At 38.1% G+C, this 21,654-nt stretch overlaps 2 protein-coding genes across 6 annotated transcripts; both read left to right on the top strand.

Annotated features, from left to right (window-relative positions):
* Positions 1-495: 495 nt before the first annotated feature.
* LOC133452650 (mitochondrial adenyl nucleotide antiporter SLC25A24-like) lies at positions 496-9,160 on the top strand. The gene is made up of 10 exons (XM_061732135.1): positions 496-900; positions 1,808-1,934; positions 2,045-2,132; positions 2,419-2,530; positions 3,901-4,059; positions 4,147-4,299; positions 4,409-4,516; positions 4,642-4,809; positions 4,994-5,144; positions 7,308-9,160. Exons 1-10 carry the CDS (start codon positions 721-723, stop codon positions 7,481-7,483), a joined length of 1,422 nt encoding a protein of 473 aa, XP_061588119.1. The 5' UTR covers positions 496-720; the 3' UTR covers positions 7,484-9,160.
* A 137-nt stretch (positions 9,161-9,297) lies between these two features.
* On the top strand, positions 9,298-20,580 carry prkab2 (protein kinase, AMP-activated, beta 2 non-catalytic subunit). Of its 5 annotated transcripts, none has more exons than XM_061732138.1 (9): positions 13,384-13,469; positions 13,788-13,836; positions 15,660-15,827; positions 15,960-16,117; positions 16,257-16,350; positions 18,074-18,188; positions 18,474-18,607; positions 18,728-18,796; positions 18,920-20,580. In XM_061732138.1, the coding sequence occupies exons 3-9, from the start codon at positions 15,675-15,677 to the stop codon at positions 18,995-18,997; spliced, it is 801 nt and encodes a 266-aa protein (XP_061588122.1). In that variant the 5' UTR covers positions 13,384-13,469; positions 13,788-13,836; positions 15,660-15,674; the 3' UTR covers positions 18,998-20,580. The 5 variants fall into 5 exon arrangements, with proteins under 5 accessions (XP_061588125.1, XP_061588122.1, XP_061588123.1 ...); XM_061732139.1 differs by having other exon boundaries at positions 13,443-13,469; positions 13,788-13,833; positions 15,659-15,827; XM_061732137.1 differs by lacking the exon at positions 13,384-13,469 and adding an exon at positions 13,489-13,630.
* Positions 20,581-21,654: the final 1,074 nt, after the last annotated feature.

Below are 21,654 nucleotides of genomic sequence, written 5' to 3'. Positions count from 1 at the left end.
AAGACTTGTCTTCATCCTGCTCCTTTTCGGTCATGGGTGTGTAGATTGACCACCATGCACGAAATAAATAAATAAATAAATAAATAAATAAATAAATAAACTACTGTGAAAATTGTAAAGTGAAAACTTCGTGTAAGATATTATTTTATTTTTTAAAGGCCCCTGCTGCTCCTGAACTGCCATGCTCTTTACTTGTGCCTCGGTGAAATGTCGCCATCTGCCGGCGACCACCGGTACTACGTTGCAGTAAATGCCAAGCTCTGTTTCTCTGCTGACACGTATTTCTGGATAAGGAGATTACATTTCCTGTAATGCACGTTCACATATTCCACATAAGAAACAGGGAGCACACATTTATTGTTAAATACATTTTAACAAACAGTTTCATATATGGTTATTTCACGGAGTTTTTATTTCACCACTTTGCTATTTGACTTTCTGCTCGGTTTTTCCGTGCAAACCTCATCATATCTGCGTGCCGCCGACGCCCCGCCCTCGCCCTCTCTCTGCAGCAGTTCCTCACCAGCGCTGCGGACCAGCGCACCTCTGCTGAGAGCCTGCAGGAATATACCACCGGGAAAGCCGTTCTGTCATTGTCAACGGCAGGTTCACGTGTGGATTACGCGCAGGATTAACGAATGATCCTCAATATGGACGAATAATCAGATTAATGTTTGCAGGGGCGCCTCGTCTGGACGCTGCTCCTACATTAGCTCTGCAATGTTTCAGACGTTGCGGACGTCTTTACTATCAAGTGCCCGGTGCTGGGATACCGACAGTGAGCGGTCGTACCAGAGCCTGTTTGACCGGCTCGACACCAATAAAGATGGAAAAGTGGATGTGGCTGAGCTGCGAGCGGGCCTCAAGGCTATGGGGATATTCCGCCACGGCGCCGCACAGGTAATTGGACGCAAAGGATCCCATATAGAGTATCCTTATGTAACCGACAGGGGCGAAAATCCCGTTTCATAGTTGGGGGGGACAATAAACAGTAAAATTTTAGAGAATAAATCCAGGGGGGGACAAGGAATAAAAGTTTTAGCCTTCCTTTAATACAGCATTTTGACATTTTCAACTCTATCTCGCAAACAGGCAGAAGACCTTTCTTAGAGCAATACAAAACAATGGTATTAGGTGGAAGGTGGCAATAATACAGCACATCTGACATAATACACTGCAAAAACCCAAAATCTTAACAAGAATATTTGTCTTATTTCTAGTTAAAATGTCTCATTTTTAGTTAAAAAAAATCTCATTACACTTAAAACAAGACTCATCACTGGAAAAAAAACAACAATTTTCACTTGTTTCAAGTAGATTTTCACTTAAAATAAGTAGAAAAAAAAATCTGCCAGTGGAACAAGATTGTTTTGCTTATAAGATAAATCTTGTCGCACTGGCAGATTTTTCTAATTATTTCAAGTGAAAATTTACTTGAAACAGGTGAAAATAGTCAAATAACAAGTTATTTTTCTGGTGATGACTCTTGTTTTAAGTGTAATGAGATTTATTATTATTTTCGATTTCGGTTTCGGCCACAAATTTTCATTTTGGTGCATCACTACTAAATACTACTGCATTGTTCCAAAATTATTAATTCTGTCTCAAATTATTCTAGGGGGGGACAGCTTTACTAATGGGGGGGACTTGTCCCCCCTGTCCCCCCCGAGATTTTCGCCCCTGGTAACCGATATGAGTTTCAAGTCTTCTCGTTTGCCAAATTCCGCTGTAATATGACTTTTGTTTCTGACTGCCAATGCATATCACGCAGACTTCCCTGACTGTCGATTGTGCATTTTCTCTGCAGAAAATCGTGTCATCCGGTGATCAAAACAAAGACGGTTATTTGGACTTCAACGAGTTCACCAAATACTTGAAAGAACACGAGAAAAAGCTGTGGCTGACATTCAAGAGTTTGGACAGGAACAACGATGGTGGGGGATGAATGAAGCCTTTTAATGTGCACACATGTTACCTGCCATGTAGTTTGTCACTCGGCTTATCCTGCAGAACAATTGAAATAGTTTGTTTGTGTGTGTTTCAGGGCGCATTGATGCGACAGAGATCCAGCAGTCCCTGGCCGAGCTGGGCATGGATGTCAGCAAGGTGGATGCCCTGAAAATTTTAAAGAGGTTTGATACACACACACACACACACACACACACACACACACACACACACACACACACACACACACACACACACTCTCTACACGTTCACGGAATAAAATAACACTTGCGTGTAACCCTGAAGATTATTTTTTGCCACATATACAGTACAAACTAACAGTTTGGACACACTTCCCCATTTGTTTGAATGAGAAGGTGTGTCCAAACTTTTGGTCTGTACTGTATGCTTTATACATGCCATGCAGCACGATAAGACATCAGCAATAAAGTTGTGTGTGCTCTCCATCAGTATGGACATTGACAGGACCATGATGGTTGACTGGAATGAGTGGAGAGATCATTTCCTGCTGTGCCCTGCCCATGACCTGGAAGAGATCATACGCTACTGGAAACACTCCTCGGTACGGTTTACATAGAAACACTTTGCTAAACATGGTTTTCTTACACACAGAGCAAAGTGCACTGGAATAAACCACATGTTCTCTTGTATTAGACAGTATGGATTTTCTCTACAGTCCACAACTGGCTGCGGTTGTATGAACAATAAAGATAATGAGGTCACAGGGGTACATTGTTTTTCCTTAGATTGCTCCTCCTCGTAAATGGTGGTGTGTTAGAGTGCTATTAATGAGCAACTGTTGCTTGAGCAGACCAGTGCCTCTCTAGACAGATCTTGTTTCTGAATGTTTGATGAAATGTGTCATAGTGGTTGAGTGAAGGGCATGAACTGTCCAGCTCTATAATCTCCTGTTTCCCAACATTGTGGCAGTGAAATGCCACTGCACCATGTTTTTCACAAGCACCGTTATGCTTTTGGAAAAACACCGGATATGTTTATCTAAAACATCTAAGGCATGCAAGACAAGGGCTCAGTCAGTTCAGTGATTATGATTTCACAAGCAGGACTAGCTAAAGGTTAATGAGCTCAAATCATTAGACAGCTCTATTTTAGTCTTTTCTCCTGCTATTTTATGCGGCCTTTGACGTACAGTTAAAACAGGTCTTATACTCTTGATGTATCAGTTTTCTGGCTGAAACAATGTTTATATGTGGATACAACTTCCAGGCTGCTGAACATAATTAATTTTTTAATGTCCAAATTGGTGAACTCTACTACTGCAGAGCTGCACCATGATTCACATAAACACATCTTACATCACTCCCATTCTTTTTAATACGTATACACCAGATCAGATACCTCGTATTTGTGCACAATGTAAAAATCATCAAATGTGCTTTGAGTTAATGCAACATCTGACTACCAGACCACAGTTTAAGTGTCAGAGAGAATAAGTTGTAGTAGGACATGAGACAAGGACATGATGGTGAAGGAGCGAAGAAAAGTAAGGTTTTCTGTTGCTCCAGATCTAGTGTATATATTAATCCATGAAAATATGAAAGCATGAATTGAAGCAAATAGTATATCACAAAGAAAACCACCAAGTATCATCGGATTTTCTAAGAGACACTGAACTTTATGGTTCAAGCTTAATTAAATGTTGTCTGACAAGACTGAAAAAAACATTTGCTACAGGACTGTGAAAGCAAAAAGATAAGAAGATAATCTTGTCAATTTTTTGTTTTCGTCCTAAACACAGAGGCTTTAGGTAACGTGTAGTTTTGTGTGAAGAAGCCTAAAAATTTCTGACATTTTGCGCAAAAAGACTGAGAATATGCACAAAGATATGTGTGATGCTGAAGGATACAATTTATACGTGGCGTAGTTGTTGAATTTAATTAATTAGAGTCAAAATACTGATGCAATCACCAGGTGCTGGACATCGGTGACAGCCTCGCCATCCCAGATGAGTTTACGGATGAGGAGAAGAACTCGGGTGTCTGGTGGAAGCAGCTGGTTGCAGGCGCGGCGGCAGGCTCCGTCTCTCGCACTGGTACGGCACCACTGGACAGAGTCAAAGTCTTCATGCAGGTGAAGAGTATGAAACAAAGGGAAACACAGCTGGATCAGTCGACGTGTGTGAACATATTATGTTAAATGTGTACATTTGCATTACAGGTTCATTCGACTAAGGCAAAGCCCATAAGTGTGATTGGGGGTTTCAGGCAGATGATCGTCGAGGGAGGACTGGCGTCACTGTGGAGAGGAAATGGAATCAACGTTTTGAAGATCGCACCAGAAACAGCAATCAAATTTATGGCATATGAACAAGTTTGTAACTGTACCTCTAAAAACATTCTTTAAACCACATTTGATTTTAGCTGTCACATGTTGATAACACTTTTAGTGGTTACAGATAGTTCTGCATTTAATATTACAGTATAAGAAGTTGTTAACGTCGGAAGGAAAGAAGATTGAGGCGCATAAGAGATTCATGGCCGGCTCTATGGCTGGAGCCACAGCTCAGACAGCCATCTACCCAATGGAGGTAAGACGACTGGTATCAGTGCTGCTTCTTTCTGCCTTATGAGGTTTGACAAGAATTAAAAAAAACCCTCTCAAAGCCAGGAGAATCTACATATCATTTTTACCTATTTTTTTGTTCTCTTAAAGGTATTAAAGACCCGTCTGACCTTGAGGAAAACTGGCCAGTACACAGGAATGTTTGGCTGTGCCAAGACGATTCTGAGGAAGGAAGGTGTCATAGCTTTCTATAAGGGCTACATTCCAAACTTATTGGGTATCATTCCCTATGCTGGGATAGACCTTGCTGTTTATGAGGTACGCATCCCTCGTACCTAATCTTATAGTTTGCTTATAGTTTGATTTGGTAAATTAGTTAATTTAAATGCACAATAACAAAGTTCATCTTATGTTCCAAGGCTACATTGATATTAATTAGGAAAAATATTTTTGTGACATGCTGATAGTTGAATCTTCTGCTCACTTGTCATCTCTGTTTCAGACGCTGAAGAACGCCTGGTTGGCGTATTACGCCAAAGACACAGCTAATCCTGGTGTTCTGGTGTTGCTGGGCTGCGGTACCATCTCTAGTACCTGCGGCCAGCTGGCCAGCTACCCTCTCGCACTTGTACGGACAAGAATGCAGGCGCAAGGTAAATTCAGTCTGCCATTTTATAGTGGTAATGATGAAAACTTTATGGAAAATGACCACACACAGAACATATTTTTCAATAAAGGCAAGATGATTATGTCGGGTCACAATTTGTAAGGGTGTCAGTATTTTATGTAAACATTTAACTTGTGTTTAAGTCAATACTGAATGGGTGGTGTGTGGAGCATCCCTCCTTTAGTTCAAACTTGTGATGAATGTAATTTTAAAATATGTGATAAGCAGAGGATGCCAAGTTTACCATCAGATAAGTGAGAAGATAATTTAAAAGTGTCCATAAAAGAAAGATAAAAGGGATTTGCATATTTCCTCTATACAGTTCACAAAAATGCAACAATTCTGGAGAAATTTAATTTCATGTAGGCAAGGGTGTAGATTTGTTGTCTTTGATTTGTTATTCTTCAGAAGCTGAAATAATCTCATGCAAGTTTCCTTGAAAAGGACGAAAGAAAGGAGCTACAGTTATAAATGCCACTTGAAACTTTACTATGCAAATAAAAAAACCTTAAGTTAACCTCGTCCAGAAGCTGAATAGGTGTCTATGATCTCGGAGGTTTATGCAGTGGACCGTCACAGACTGGAAACATGGAACATGTTCAAACAAGGCAGTGGACCAAAAGTTACCATATATTCCCAGTTTTCTCTGATGATTTTTTTTCTGAAATTTTTTACTCGTAAACTTTGTTTTGTTACTTCTAGCATTCACATTATGGAGCTTTTTCTTGAAATTTTGTCTAATATTTTTTACCACAATATGTTATGTTGTGGCCGCACAGTCCATTTATCAGTCTCTGAAAAAACACAGGACCTCTGTGTTTCCAGTGTGAGATTATGTGTATGATATAAAAAACTGCTCCACTTAAATTTAATTGAAATTTGCGCTGATCTCTAAGATAAGATAAGATAATCCTTTATTTTCTCCCTCAGTGGGGAAACGTATTTTGTTAGCAGCAGTACACTTAGCACACACATTCAGGGGAGGGGTAAAAAGAGACTAAAAAGTAGAAAATAAAAAATATGTATAATTACAGAAATATGAGCAGTATATACAGTAGATTGAAAGAAAAGAAACAGTGCAAAAAAAAAAGCAGGTAGAGTGTGTGTGAGGTAGACTGGCAGATATTGCACATCTTATGTTATTGCACAAGTTATTGTCCGTTGGCTACTGAGAGCAGGCCTGGTTGTAAAAAAATAGATCATTGAGTCATCAAAGACAACAAAAACAACTCACTTTTACACCATATTTACTGATTTTGAACTTTTTACATCTCAAGAGAAGGTATTCCTGAATGTCAACACAATCTATTTAAAAACAAAAATGGCATTAAGCAAGTTTACATGTTTGTTTGCAGAAAGAAGAATGTTCATTGTTGACTGAGCCACAGGCACATGTGTTACAACAGAAAAAGGCATCCAAATTATTTAAATGCACATGAACACAGCAGAAAATTCTGAAAAGCAAGAACTCCCAGTAGGACGAAGGCAGTGCTTTCGTCCTACTGATGGTCATAGTGATATGACCTCTTGCTCTCATTCAAAGCATGTTCCACTACCAGATCTGTGACAGAAACAGGGAAAATGAAAGACAGAAAGCAGCCCACATATTTTTACCATCAACATAATACGTTTTAAATACTAACCACACAAAATACATTTAATTTACATTATTACTGAATAGCCTGGTAAATATTGTCTTGACTTTCCTGCATGAAAAAACATTCACTGATTTAACTGTAATAATTAACAAAATAAGGTTACCACTTAAAAACACGTCAAAACCATTTTCAGAATTTTATTGTAAAGCCATGTTTATAGACTATGCTAAAAATAAATAAATATATTTGTCTTGTAGTTGCACCTATCTGCCAGTAGGGGGTACTGAAGCACCCTCATCACTCCTATTCCAGTGACTGCTATGTAAATACTTGCAGGTTAACCACTATTTGAAATATAATAACTAGACTTAACAATTTACTGACGTCACTATTTAAGAGCTTGGGTGTTCCTAAACTGTTATTATAAGCCTGTGTTGTACTGCTAATGTGAAATATGTTTCAGTATAATATAATGGAAAATAGAGCACAGTTATAAAAACAACATTGTTTAAGATATACCAGTGACTCTCTAACCAAATATTTATTTGCAGCATCTCTGGGTGGATCAGACCAGCCTTCCATGAGTACTCTGCTGAAGAACATTGTAGCCAAAGATGGTTTCTTTGGGCTCTACCGGGGCATCCTGCCAAACTTCATGAAAGTCATTCCTGCTGTCAGCATTAGCTATGTGGTTTACGAGTACATGAAGACTGGCTTAGGAATCTAAAAATTTACCACAAGGAGTGGAGAAGAACAGTCTCTATTCGTTGGACATGAAAAATACCGGACACGACTCCAAAGAGACGGATGGACATCTAACTTACAGAGCATGACTTCATTGGTTCATGGCATGGAAGGTCGTTAATGGACTTTCAAAGAGTTGCCTGCCAGTAGCTAAAGTCTTAATCAGTTGTGGTGCGCATGCTTTATTTTTGATTTTGTGGTTGCACATAATACACTCCCTACCTTTACAAACCGTCCAAAAGAATGCTTGACACAGTAAAGTTCTGTAAATATTACAAAAATAATATATTTACAAAATAAGTGTTTTTTAATTTATGTCTTTTTTTTCCTTTAAACCACAATGAAACAAGAATGAAACACAATGTTGTGCTTTTTGTTATCACAGTAAGAGAGAGTTTGATCTTATTGCATGCCGCGTTTGTGTTGGAATGAGAAAAGTAACACTATATCTGTTTAAATGTTCACGTCTTTTTCTCACTTTTAAGTTTAAAACACCTGCACTGGAATGACATCTACACCAAAAAAGCAGTGCGCCAATCAGCAGCATTCAGCTAAGGATAACTGGTCCTCAAAAATCAATAGTTGGTAATACTGGAAAAGTGTGTGTATAAAGACACACATGTTGGACAATGTGAAAACCACTAATCCCACATCCTGTATGTGGTAATAATTGAAATGTGCCTTACAGCCTCATGATGCAACCTTGGAGAAGAGTTTTTAGCTCTACATACTGTATTTATGTAGTACATTTACTTTATGAATGTTTTTAGGTATTTTTATTTATTGGGTTTATACATAAACAGCCCTAATAACTGGTCATTGGACTGAAATACCTACAAAGAGCATATTTTGTCATGTTTCACTTCTTTTTCAACAGATTAAGACTACCTTTTCTTAAACCTGCAGAGATACACTGATAGCAGGATCTTGATATGGTTTACATTTTGGTACTTGGTCTTTTACCCAGCTGAAGGGTAGAAATCAAGTTTATAATCCATGAAAATATGACTGAGTATTATTTTAAGTTATATTACTGTAGATTTTGAAGTCTGAAACTGATCCTGCTTTGTAAGTAGTTGAACCTTCACACTGCTGGTCTGTTCTCAGCAATGTCAGGTTTGTAGACTAAATTGGGGAGTTGGGGGTTTGAAAGTGATTAAAGCAAAGTGTACAACAAAATGTGTCATTCATTTTGAGCACATTTTCAGAAGAAGACCAAATAAGATCAGAATATGGGCACATTTCTGCCGACTACAGTTATGCAATTATTAATTTGTATTAATCATTAGCCCTCATACCTGAACGGCAGGAGTGGGTGCATTAAGATGGCGTCCCTAAAAGATTAGATAAGAGAACAAAGTAAGTGGACATTGAAATTAAGCAGCTAAGTCAACTATGTGCTCTTAGACATTTCTGTAGCAGCTGTGTGCGCCATGTAAGTTGTGATTTCTGTATTTACATTGTTCATTTCCTGAGCTATTTACTTTGCAATTCATTGTACTTTCAATTGTATTGCTTATACCAAGTTTTCTACCTCTCCCAAGATTTTTTTAAGTATCTGCATTCATCATTTTTTTCCTTGGTGTACTGTACAGTATTGGAGAATTACTTTTGCATAAAAAAATAAAAAATGCAAATGAAGAAAGAGAAATACTGGCTGTCTCGGAGCCTTATCTAGTGGTTTATGAAGGTAAAACACGTGGACACATTTCCACAGAAATGAAATGTGATGTCTTGGCATTGGTAAAATGATTAAACTTAACCTTTTAGAGAGTCTTGTGCACAGAAGAAATGAAGAAACACAAGAAGTTCTGAGAGTGAGTACATTATTTCATTGTCATTTAAGTTTCTAGAATTCTTAAAGTTTATGATAGAAAAATAAAAGACGTGATAAGCTTTCTCCCTCCAAATTATCCTACTAAAGTCTGCCTGTGAAAGCTAAATTAGATTAGAAAATTATCTTGTATAGATATATATAGATATTTATATATTATTAAGTTGTCATGCAAAATTATTCATATCTTACACTGACATAAAAATACCATCCTGCAAAAGAAAATATAAGATTACAAATATTTATCTCTGACTGATTTATTTTTGTTAATAAGAATTAATGTACATAAGTTAATAGGAGTTGTTGTCAGGGTGGAGCTGGTTTAGAGGTTGATGAAGGACAAAAAATCTAATCTCATAAACTAATCTCATCTTTCATGTTATCATAAAGCTAAACTAGTGGCTAAACAAAAGTACTGGTGCTTATAAACAGCATTATGGTACAATACAGTACTTGAATAAATGTACTTAGTTTTCTGTCCTGCACTGAAAATCGTATAATTTTAATGTCCATGTCCTACATTACCATTGATGGTAATAATTGCAGATATCAATAAGCATCAAGGCATACCTTCATCCAGACTAGGGTTGCCAACCGTCCCTTGAACAACGGAATCATCCCATATTTCTAAACTAAGGTACGCGTCCCGTATTGAGCTATAAAAGGGACGCACTTGGTAAAAATAGTCATAAAATGCCAATGGAAAATGGCATTGAGCTCTTGAGTTCATAAGTTATTTTTTTTTCTGTTTTACTGTAGCCTACAGTCATGGCCTTTGAGGCACAAATATGTTTACAAGTTTTCCACAGACTTTCTGTTTGCACTTTTGTTATTGCACTAAAAATGTGCACTATTACAGAATGGATGTTCTGCTTTCTTTCTATTGTTTTATATTAATTTATACAATTTTAAATTAAGCAGGACAGGTTTCTGTTTAAGAAAGATACTTATTTTATTCAGCTCATTTTGTTATTTTGTATTAAGGTGAATTGCTGGATAATAATTTGTTTTCCATGTGTTCATGGTATTCAAAAATATGCATCTAATTCAATTCAGGTTCGAGTCAAATAGTTAAAAAATCGTTTCACTCACAAAAAAAGGGGCTAAAAAAATTCACCACGCCAGGAAAGGCCCTGCTGATGAGGTGTCCCTTATTTATTTTTCAGGGAGTTGGCAACCCTAATCCAGAGTATGATCCCTGACTTAATAGATACACTTTTATTCTACTCTTAAAGGAGCTTGAGGCCGTATTGTGGCAAGATTTATGAAAAAAATCCATATACATTTTAAGTTTTCTAGTAATAATGTCAGATGAAGCGTTCCAAACCCAAAAGAATGAGCCCTCTAGTGTATCTCTCCTTTGCCTTGAACAGGCTGTGTGCTGCAAAATGTGCTGCAATTCGGTCCCGAATTTCCCGCGCTGGGCTGCGGATATGACGTTACATGACGCTGCATGCACTTTCTCCCCGTTCTCCCGTGCCGGCTTCACTGTTGGCTGCAGTACCCCCAACGGCCGTCGTGGTGAAGGGTGGCGCTAGAGAGTCTCATTTCTTAAAAGGAGCCTCAAGCTCCTTTAAATATTAAGATGATCAGTATTAAGCTGAATTAGTTATTTTATTAAGACTGTCTTCACATATACTATGATTTATCCTTATATTTCATATTGCAATGTCATTTGGGCAAGTACCTTCAGGAGTAACCTCAACTGTATCTTAATCCTGCAAAAACGTTTTATCAAAATGATTACATTCTCCAATAGACTTACTAGATCCACCCCATTGTTCCAATCCTTTAGTATTCTCCCTATTTCTGCGGTAAATGTTTTTCAGATTTGTCTTTTTGTCTATCAATCCATCCACAAGCTACTTCCTTGTTTTACGCCACCTTATGTCCCACCTCCCTGAGAACTTTGACCAACATCAATTTGCTTACAAGGCAAACAGGTCTACAGCTGATGCTGCTGCCACTGTCATCCATGCTGCTGCAAGCCACACAGAGACACAGGGCAGCTATGTCAGCATGCTTTTTGTTGATTTTAGTTCGGCATTCAACACCATCTTGCCGGACATCCTCATCAGGAAGCTGACTGACCTGGACTTCCCACCCATCACATGTGCCTGGATCAACAGCTTCCTGACAGACCGCCCACAGCAGGTGAGGGTGGGGCCCTCAAGAATACCTACTATCCCTGGGCCATTAGATTGCTAAACAATACACAACATAACATAACATAACAGAACAGGTGTATTTTTTCTTTGAATGATGTGGGAGTCTGTTTTGTATTGTTTGTATTGCTTTTATGTTTTTAAACTGTGCTTTTCATATTTATTATTCCTCTTATTTTTGCTTCCTTTGCACTTTGGTGAGAACATCCCAACCAATCTCATTGTTACCTGGAGCACAATGACAATAAAGTCTATTCTATTCTATTATATTCCTGTCATGGTTTGGTTATTTAGGACCCAAGTGCAGGAGACAGAGGTAGGCTGGAGACAGGAGTTCTCAAAACAAAAAGGATTTAATTCACAAAAAGGCAAAACAAGGCGCTGCAGAGCAGGATGAACAAAAAAACAGGATCATAAAAAGGGTACGAGGAGACATGGAGGAAGACACAGTACGGACCGACAGGGCACAAAGGAATGACAAGACAAGATATACTGAGGGGATAACGAGACATGACGAGACACAGGTGCAGACACAATCAGGGCAGATGGGACACAGGCGGGGCAAGACAGAAACTGAAGTCAAACTGGAGGCTGGGGGAATGTCAACCTTGACAATTCCAACCTGTTTTCATTCTTTATTTCAAATTCATCACTTTAATACTAGGTCTGCAAACAATCTCCATCCCACCTTTTTCAGGAGTACTTTTTCCCAATTTTCAGTTACCAGTAGGTTCAGAGGTCCTCTTTATTGGAACCCCTTACCACTCAATATTAGAGAATGCTCGAGCACAAATCATTTAAAAAAACAAATCACAACCTTTTTGCTAACTCAGCTTAGCAAAATTTAACAACTAATTTCCAGAACTTCTCTGCACATCCTCATCAGATTCCTGTTTTTCTATTAATTTAGCTTATTCTCCTTAGTTGTCTATGTTTTACATATCTCTGTAGCAGAGGTGTCAAGTAACGAAGTACAAATACTTCGTTACCTTACTTAAGTAGAAATTTTGGTTATCTATACTTCACTGGAGTTTTTCAGACAACTTTTTACTTTTAGTCCTTACATTTTCACGCAATTATATGTACTTTTTACTCCTTACATTTTAAAAACAGCCTTGTTACTCTATTTCATTTCGGACTTTAAAAAAAAACTATCCAGTTAAATTGCGCCATCCAGATAGAGTGAATTTGTTTGTGGTTGTGGCACAGATGTTCTTGTCCAGTTTTGTTCTTACATCATTGCCCTCAGATTCCTGCAACTAAACTTGGATGTACATTCCAATAAAGGTTAGGATAAATGATAACAAGCCTCTGAAGTTTGACTTTTTGCACCATTACGATACTTATAGGCAACTAGTCATCATATCTTCTGCTCTCTGAAACACATGTTAATGTTCAATAGTACACATATATGGTTCTTTAATATATTTGCATTATACTAAGATGCATTCATTTTCAATGGCTTTTGTCCTTAATGGCTTTTTTCCCCCTTACATTACTTTTACTTTATACTTTAAGTAGTTTTGAAACCAGTAGGCTACTTTTATACTTTTACTTGAGTAAAAAACTTGAGTTGATACTTCAACTTCTACAGGAGTATTTTTAAACTCTAGTATCTACCTGAGTAATGAATGTGAATACTTTTGACACCTCTGCTCTGTAGATATTGTTTGGACCACTCGACAAGCCCTTATGGTTTTTTTTTGGTTCCTCCTGCACATTTTTTTTCTGTTTCATTGTATTTTTTTTATTGTTGTTGTTTCCTTTTTTTCGATATACTGTTTGTCTGAATTTTTGGAGGTTGTATACTTTTTTATGTGCAAATAAACTAAACTAAACATAAAATGACGACCGGGTCACGACCCCGTAGTCCTTCATGCTTCGCGGAAAAGCCTTTTGGTCCTCCCCGCTCCCCGTAGTCAGGAGCGGCTGCTCTAGAGCAGACGGTGACAGCTGGTGGTGACTGCATAGTAAGCGATTTACACCAACTTTATATCTGCATTATTGGCATCGGTCTATTAGATGAGACACGTACGCTGCTACTTTCTTGACAACGACAGCCTGTCACTGACAGCTATAAGCTATATTACTTTAAAGCTAAAAATACCCTGGAGAGGACGGAAGGGGCGGGGTAATGTACTTTTAGATGACTGTTTTAGGCATATATTGCTTCTTTTAGGTATTTCTTCAGCTAAAAATGGTTTATCTCTTAGCTGGGCTGTATTAAGTGTGTATGTTTTTCCTCACTTTGTTGAGTAAAGTGTTGGTTGTGTGTTGTGTCTGTGCAGGTCCAGGTTCTTGTCAGGAGACTCACTGCTTTGTCTGTCTAGTCTCTCGGTAAGCCTTTCCTCTTTTTCCTGCAAAGCTGTTTATCCTTCTTGATCATGTTTATGCCTCATTTGGCTGAGCATTTTACGTTAAAACCCGTGTATGTACTGTATGTACGACACTCCTGGTCCTGTATTTATGATGAAGCAGGTGATAAAATAGGGATAACCAACCGCGGTTGAATTGGTTTGATATTGGATATTGGATATTATGAATTCAACACCCATAAAACTTGTGATACATACCACTGATTTTGGTCAAACCACTTGTGATGTGTTCATGGTCATCTAGACTATATATCACAAGAGAGTAATTATTATAAAATCATATTATGGGCTGATTTAATGAGGTTTAATGAAAACACTCAGTGGTATCACAAGTTTTATGGGTGTTGAATTCATTAAACCACATTAAATCAGCCCATATATATGATTTTTAAATCAGCCCATATATATGCCCATATATATGATTTTTTAATAATTACTGTTTTGTGATATATAGTCTAGATGACCATGAACACATCACAAGTGGTTTGACCAAAATCAGTGGTATTTATCACAAGTTTTATGGGTGTTGAATTCATAATATCCAATATCCAATATCAAACCAATTCAACCGCGGTGGATAACCATGGCTCACGGCACTCAAACTAATTGTCAGATCGATACCCTCCGCCTAATCTGTGATCAGTAATATTTCAAAGTTCTTGCATTGGTCCAGCAGCTTACAAACTGACAGGAAAATGTGAGATGAACCAGCTGATCAGGCCTTGTGTGGCGGGATATTCCGTTTCCTGTTGGTAAATAGTGGCCTCTTCTTATCAGCTTTACACAACTTGCTGTTGAGCATAAAACTAAATTTGCATTTTATTACTTTACATTATAATGTAGCTGCTAAAAAGTCTAGATTATTGTTGCTCAGTACTAAGATAATTCTATTAAAAAATATTGCTCAATGCCTTTTGGAGACGTCATATAACAGAACACTTGTGTTCCTTTTTTCTCTTTTTGTGTTTCCTTGAATGTAAAGTATAATAAAGAAATAAAGAAATTAAAAAAAAAATAGTACGTTAGTATATATTACTCCTAATATAGTGTTTTATCAGCAACTGTGTGGTATGGAAAATATTCACAGTGTCTGCAATGTTAAGGCATTACAAGCAAATGGAAAGTATGACACTAGGAGTTTTATATTTGTTAGCAGACTGAAAAAGGAAATTCAGAAAGGATTAGGGCTGCTTGATTAAAAAGAATAAAAGATCTATAGCCTATCATGATTATTTAAAATGATTATTCACTGACTTTTGAAGCAGTTTGGATTTTTTTGTGTCGTTAATCTTGACATAAAAATATTACAATTTCAAAGGTAGATTTCAGGGTTAATTAAATTTCAGACTAATTCAAAATTATTCAGGCCAACATGGCAAATGTTGGTAGAGCTGCCCATATATAGTCCCTTAAACATCTTTGGCCAAAAACCCCAGCATGATCTTGACATTACTTTAAACTAAATCAGAATTACTACATGTTATTCACACAAAGAAGGAAGGGTTGATTTATCCGTGCACAAGTGTCTGAAGTGCATGTGTCATTCTGTATAGGAGGGACAATATGGGGCAAAACAATTGTTTTTTTTCCTCAACATTATTATTGTGATCTGTTGAGAGTTAAAATTAAAATCATGATTCAATTTTGATTAACTGCATATCTCTTGAAATGATAATGGTGCTTGTTTCTAATATCTGAAAGGCTACATTACAATAAAATTGTCTGACTGTACGGTTTGTACTCACACCAACATAATAAACTCTCCTGTCTTTCCTTTGGCACAAGGATTAGGGAGGCATCATGGGCAACACAAGTGACAGGGTGTCTGCAGATCGCCATGGAGCCAAGGCCCATCGCTCCGACAGCAGCGGGAGTCAAAAAGACCATGAACCCAGCGGCAAGATGGTGGACAGCACAGATGACCCCAACATCTTCCATACCCGTGGGTCTAAGGTATTCATACAGTGATTACATCTATCTACACAGATTTATGTGCAGTATCTTGTTTTTTTTCCCCTGTATGAAAGCCTTCAAGATTTCAAGAGTAAAGGACTTAGTTAACAGTTGCATATTTCTTTGTTTAAGCCATCAAGTGATAAAGAATTTACCCCAGATCTGGATGACCTGGTAAAGACTGGCCCTCAGGCTCGACCCACTGTGATTCGCTGGGCTGGAGGGGGAAAGGAAGTCTACATAGCTGGTTCATTTAATAACTGGAACACAAAGATCCCACTAAATAAAAGGTAAACATGAATATTGTACACTATAGGCCAGTTCATTGTCACCATTATTGTCATGTATGAATGAATCTTGTCCTACATTGCTAACTGCGACCTTCTGAACCATTTGAAGAGCTAAAACTCTTTTCCTTTCTCTTTCAAGCCATAATGATTTTGTAGCAATTCTGGATCTGCCTGAAGGAGAGCACCAGTACAAGTTTTTTGTAGATGGGCAGTGGGTCCATGATCCCTCAGAGGTACAGCAGCTTCAATTAATATGTTGCATTTTTCAAAAATATGCAAACGAATCTGACAGTTTTTGCCGAATTGGTTACTAACTCTTCCTTTTTAAAGTTGGTCCCCAAAACAAGACAAAAATAACATGCTGGCTTTAGCCAATAGGACAAGTCAAAAATAAACTGACCAAATGTACCAATAAAATTGCACCATTCATTGAGTAAATGTAACTTAAAGGTCATGTTGTAATATTTAAAGTTCATAAGAGATTTTTTTTTCTTTTTAGTTTACATATCATTTATTTTTTTGTTGTTTTTTTTCTCATGCCACATAAAAAATGTAAACAGTCAGTAAAGCAGACGAGCGTTTCTCCCAGCACACTAGAGGCACCAACGTAGCAGCGTTCTGTAACATTTACATTAAATCAGAGTCAGAAGAATCTATTTCTTGCCATATACGTTACTGGACATAAGAGGAATTTGTTTTGGCGTAACTTTGGCGTAAACTGGCCCAATTTAAAATAAATTATAGCACAGGAGGTGACGCTGTCAACTTTCTTCATATTATAGGGGTGGCATGTCTTTATAACACACTGAGTATGAGTGAGTGTGTGTGTGTGTAAGTGTGCATATACATGATAGGCGTGTGGATGAGAGTGACTGTTCTACACATCCAGCTTGCTCAGAAAGTTGTTAAATTCTCACACTTCTCACTCTGTTATGGAATGGGGGGAAGACCCTAACATACACAACCAGTCCTCTTTTATGCCAATTGGTCTACCCTGGGGAAAAAAGAGGTGATTTAATTTTCTGCCTTTCCCAAAAAGCAGCTCTTGCATACAGGCACCGACACTGGGAAAAGGGGGGAATGTTTTGCAAAAAGGCAGCATGTGAGGGTCTTACTATGCACTCAAGGAAGCTTCAAGGCATCAGATAATCTGGAAACATAATTTGTGAACTTTAAGATAATAACTAACATTGCTATTACTTTTCTAACCCTTCATTTCTATTTTTATGTATCATGTAAACAATTAGCAATGAACTGTGATAATCAGGCTTTCTTTTCTCTTCACCTGTGCCCACTTCTTTTGAACCATAACACACTTATTTCCTTTTTTTCATTCATATTCCTAGCCTAATAATAGATGTGTACTATGATGTTGTGGGACACAGAAATTATTCTGTTGTGGCGGGTCAGGAGTATGGAAGTAGTCTAAGAAGACTATACCACAAAACCCACACCGCACAAAGTTTAGGCGTCTAAGGAACAAACAACCAAAAAAAGCATTATTTTCTCAGGCCTATGTTTATGAATTACAGTATCAGATGGTTGTTCAGGATTCTTTAAAGAGATAACACTAAAGCAGATAATTGCAAGTTATCAAACACATTTTACAGAGAAGTTTGGAAGTTTTCTAAAAAGCAGCTAAAACTTTGACATGTAGGCTACTCTTACTTAAATCCATTTAACCTTTAATGACTAAGCTTTTTTGTTTTCTAAAATATTTTGGACTCCATCAATAAATTAAAACTCTGATCAGATTTGTTTAAGTCTTGTCAACAGTAAACTTTGCATTTGCGTTAACCATCCCCAGATTCAACCAACAATTATGCTTTGTGCTCATTTAGGACCCTGTCCTCACATTGTGGAAACGGGTTCACTCAGTGTTTTCGAAACCTCCTTTTAACCTTGTGTAATTTGTTATTAATCATACAAATGTCTGTTTACTGCCCTGTTTTCCAGCCAGTGGTTACCAGTCAGCTTGGCACCATCAACAACCTGATCCAGGTGAAGAAATCCGACTTCGAGGTGTTTGACGCCCTGCAGGTCGACTCCCTGGATAGCTCGGACACATCAGGTGTGCCTCATTGTTCATCTGATTTTATTCAACAATTATTTTTTTTACACAGGTGATTTTTTTTTTTTTTTAAAGTAAAGGCAGATCTCAGACACAGATCTGACTTGCCGGTATATTTACAAGGCATGTCATTTTTATATCTACAGTAGCTGCTTTTTGTGTCATTTCTTCTTGTGTCAGTAATTCTCATATTTAGACTGGTCAGCGGCTATCAAATTCTGTTCAGTAAATCAGTGTTTGATTATCTCCAGACCTGTTAAATGTGCAGCTGTTGTGTCTTCACAGACTTGTCCAGCTCTCCTCCAGGTCCATATGGTCAGGAGCAGTACATCTTCAGACCCGAACAGCACTTCAAAGCTCCGCCAATCCTGCCGCCTCACCTGCTTCAAGTTATCCTTAACAAGGACACCAATGTATCAGTCAGTATCTCCAGCTTCCTCGTGGATGGATCTCTCTACTGTTGGATCTAGTTGAATACTTTCAGATCCTGCTGTGGTCTCGTCTGTGTTGTTACTTAACATTTTCTCGCTCTCCTTCAGTGTGATCCTGCCTTGCTGCCTGAACCCAACCACGTCATGCTAAATCACCTCTATGCTCTTTCAATAAAGGTAGGATCACTGGATTCTGCATCGTAAAATATGAAATACAACACCCGTAGAGGATAACTGGGTACAGTGTTGCTCCTGGATTGTGTCTCTCTCACAACATCTTATTTTTTCATCTCTGTGTAGGATGGAGTTATGGTGCTGAGTGCTACTCACAGATACAAGAAGAAATACGTCACCTCTCTGCTTTACAAGCCAATCTAAATCGCCACTCAGGTGCTCCGCAGTGCTCTTAGAGAGTGGTGTGTTTATATTCTGCTGTTATATCTTTATTTTGAAGTGCTTGTCATCGCATTTAGACAAATCTTGCACTGAAACACGTTTACAGGCGAGTTGATGCAGATGGATCTGAATAAAGCTGCACTTCTGTCTACGTAGGGCTCTGAACAAGGGTAGCGAAGTGTGCGTTGGACTTCAGGGAGCGATGATGATCATAACGTGGCTTTTACCGGTGACATCTACCAACAGATGAGCCTCACTAAATCACTGTGTGTTGGTGGTATTTTCACGTTAGTATGCAGGAAAGAGATTGATAGTGCACATCTGGATCTTATGTGGTCGTGTCAGATAGAGGACACGATGCATATCGTGAATGATTCATGTCACGGGATTTCGAATGTTACTGGTGTGTTTCAACAGTTTGATTAGCTATTGTCATCACATCCTTTTTCTGGTTCCGTTACCGTTTTTTTTTTTTTAAACGTGTTTGCTTGAATGCACAGAGTAAGAATACGACCTGTAGCTAATAGCTCAGTGCTGTTTTAACGTCAAGTGCAATAATTTTCCATTAAAACAGTTCTCGAAGGTAGCTAGCCGCAAAGGAGCGATGCTCTGGAGTTGTTCAGAAAGCAACAGCAAACATAACATTCAGCAGTAATTCTGTGAAATAAATCACATGGACCCAACGAGAGTCCTGAACATTTTCTTGGTTCTGTCAGTGCAACTGTCCTTGTAGATTGGTTTAAACTGGGAACCTCACTTTTCCCGCAAGGAAGCTGCTCCCAAGTCTGTTGCAGTTCTGTTGTTGCCATTATCTTCACGTGCGTTTGTGAGAACTTTTACCATCCAGGGAGAGGGACAGTAGGGACTTCTCTACGCAGCAGCACAGATCTCTGCTACTGCAGCTTCTTGGATATAACTTAAATGTTTTTATTTGACAAACTTGCTGTGTTCTATAAGTGTGCATTTTTTCATTTGCATTTATCGAACATGAATGTATTGTATCTGTGTATAGTCCTGCACAGAGGCCCGCACACACAGTTAATACATTACTTTGTATTGGATGTTTGCAGCTTGTGAGGTTATAAACCCAGTGAAGGATGAAATCATAAAATGAACTTCACCACATTAACAGGGCTGTATTGACTTAACAGATGGTATGAATTTGAATGTACAGTGTTTGCTCACATGTTAATATAAATATTTAAGCTTTACTGTGTTTTTGGTATGATGGCTGTTGTGATGTTTAGTCGTCTGCACATAAATGCTCAAAGAGCATACACTCTACAGACTAATAGAAGGGGCTCAAACAATTCAGTCTGTTGTTCAATTTTATGCTCTGAAAGCATTTTGTGAATGTTGAACTGTGGGAGTTTGTCCAGGTTTTTTTTCCAATACCCACAGGTTTAATAAGGGAATGTGGACAAGCGCCACAGAGTTTTAAGGCTAAAACCAAAACTTGAACTTTGCAGCTGTTACATGAATGTTTTAAAGTGCTATGTGGAAGCAGTGTGATGATTCTCTGTACACGATTTTATTTGTTTGCAAATAAATAGAAAAAAACACTGGTCCTAATTCTAGTCTGCATTATTTCTCCTGCATTTTCTTTTCTTTGTAGTTCGGAGATATAATACTTTGGATTTCTAGTTAAAGATGCTCTTTGTTTGAGGAACAAAACAAGCTTGACTTCCTGCCTCAAGACTGTCTCCCTCCGTTAACCAGAATCTTTGGAAATTGTGGCGCCACAATTTAATTTATACAGAATCTGTGTAAAAACGCTGCTTTTGAAGATGAGTTATACCCTCCCTGTGATGGGCTGATGGCATGCTCAGGGAGGAGTTCATAGGTGAAAATAGAAATGAAGAGGCTGAATAATTCTGGCTGCGTCTGTGATGTAATGCTGCCCTACAAATCTGAACCACTAAATGGCATGTTTTCAGTCTGCAGCAGCTCCCCCTGAAAAATGACAAAATTGTTTTATTTTTCTTGGGAAATGTTTAGTTTGTATTCACTTTACTCTTTCTTTAGAACATCACAGTAGTTCTGACTTTTTTTTTTTTAAGATTTTGGTATAAAGACTGGGCTGCCTAACTGTCATTTTAACTTCACTGTTGTGCAACCTGCTCAGAAAACTTCCTTCAGTGTGACCTGCCGATATTGTATGTAAAGTGCAAAAAAAAAGAAAGAAATTATTTATTTAGCAGCAAAGATGTGCAGAGGTTTTATACTCTGTTGTTAGCATTTGCAATTTTCCTCAGAGAAAAGTTTGAAGAGAGCTCCATATCCTTTTTCAGTGGATAATGTTTTATGATTCACTCAAATGATATTGCAATAATGGATAGATGTTCTCGATTTCCTTCAAGAACTGTCAACAAGAAGCAGGGTTGGATTCACAAATGCAATTTAAAATTTTACTTTGTGAAATCAGCTCTGTTGCCTCGCAGATACAAGTTCTTGGTTCAAATCTCAGTTGGGGTTTGTGTGTGGAGTTTGCAACATCTCCCTGTACTTGTCTGGGTAATCCTGCTCCTTCCTGTGGTACAAAAACATGTCTGTGAGGCTGACTGATGACTCCTTGTTTGTAGGAATGAGTGGGAGTGTATGTGGTTGTTTGTCTCTGTGTGGCCCCGTGATGGACTGGT

The sequence above is a fragment of the Cololabis saira genome, chromosome 10, assembly GCF_033807715.1.
Source record: "Cololabis saira isolate AMF1-May2022 chromosome 10, fColSai1.1, whole genome shotgun sequence".
In the NCBI taxonomy this organism is placed as follows: Eukaryota; Metazoa; Chordata; class Actinopteri; order Beloniformes; family Belonidae; genus Cololabis; species Cololabis saira.
This window is presented reverse-complemented; position numbering and strand designations above follow the sequence as displayed.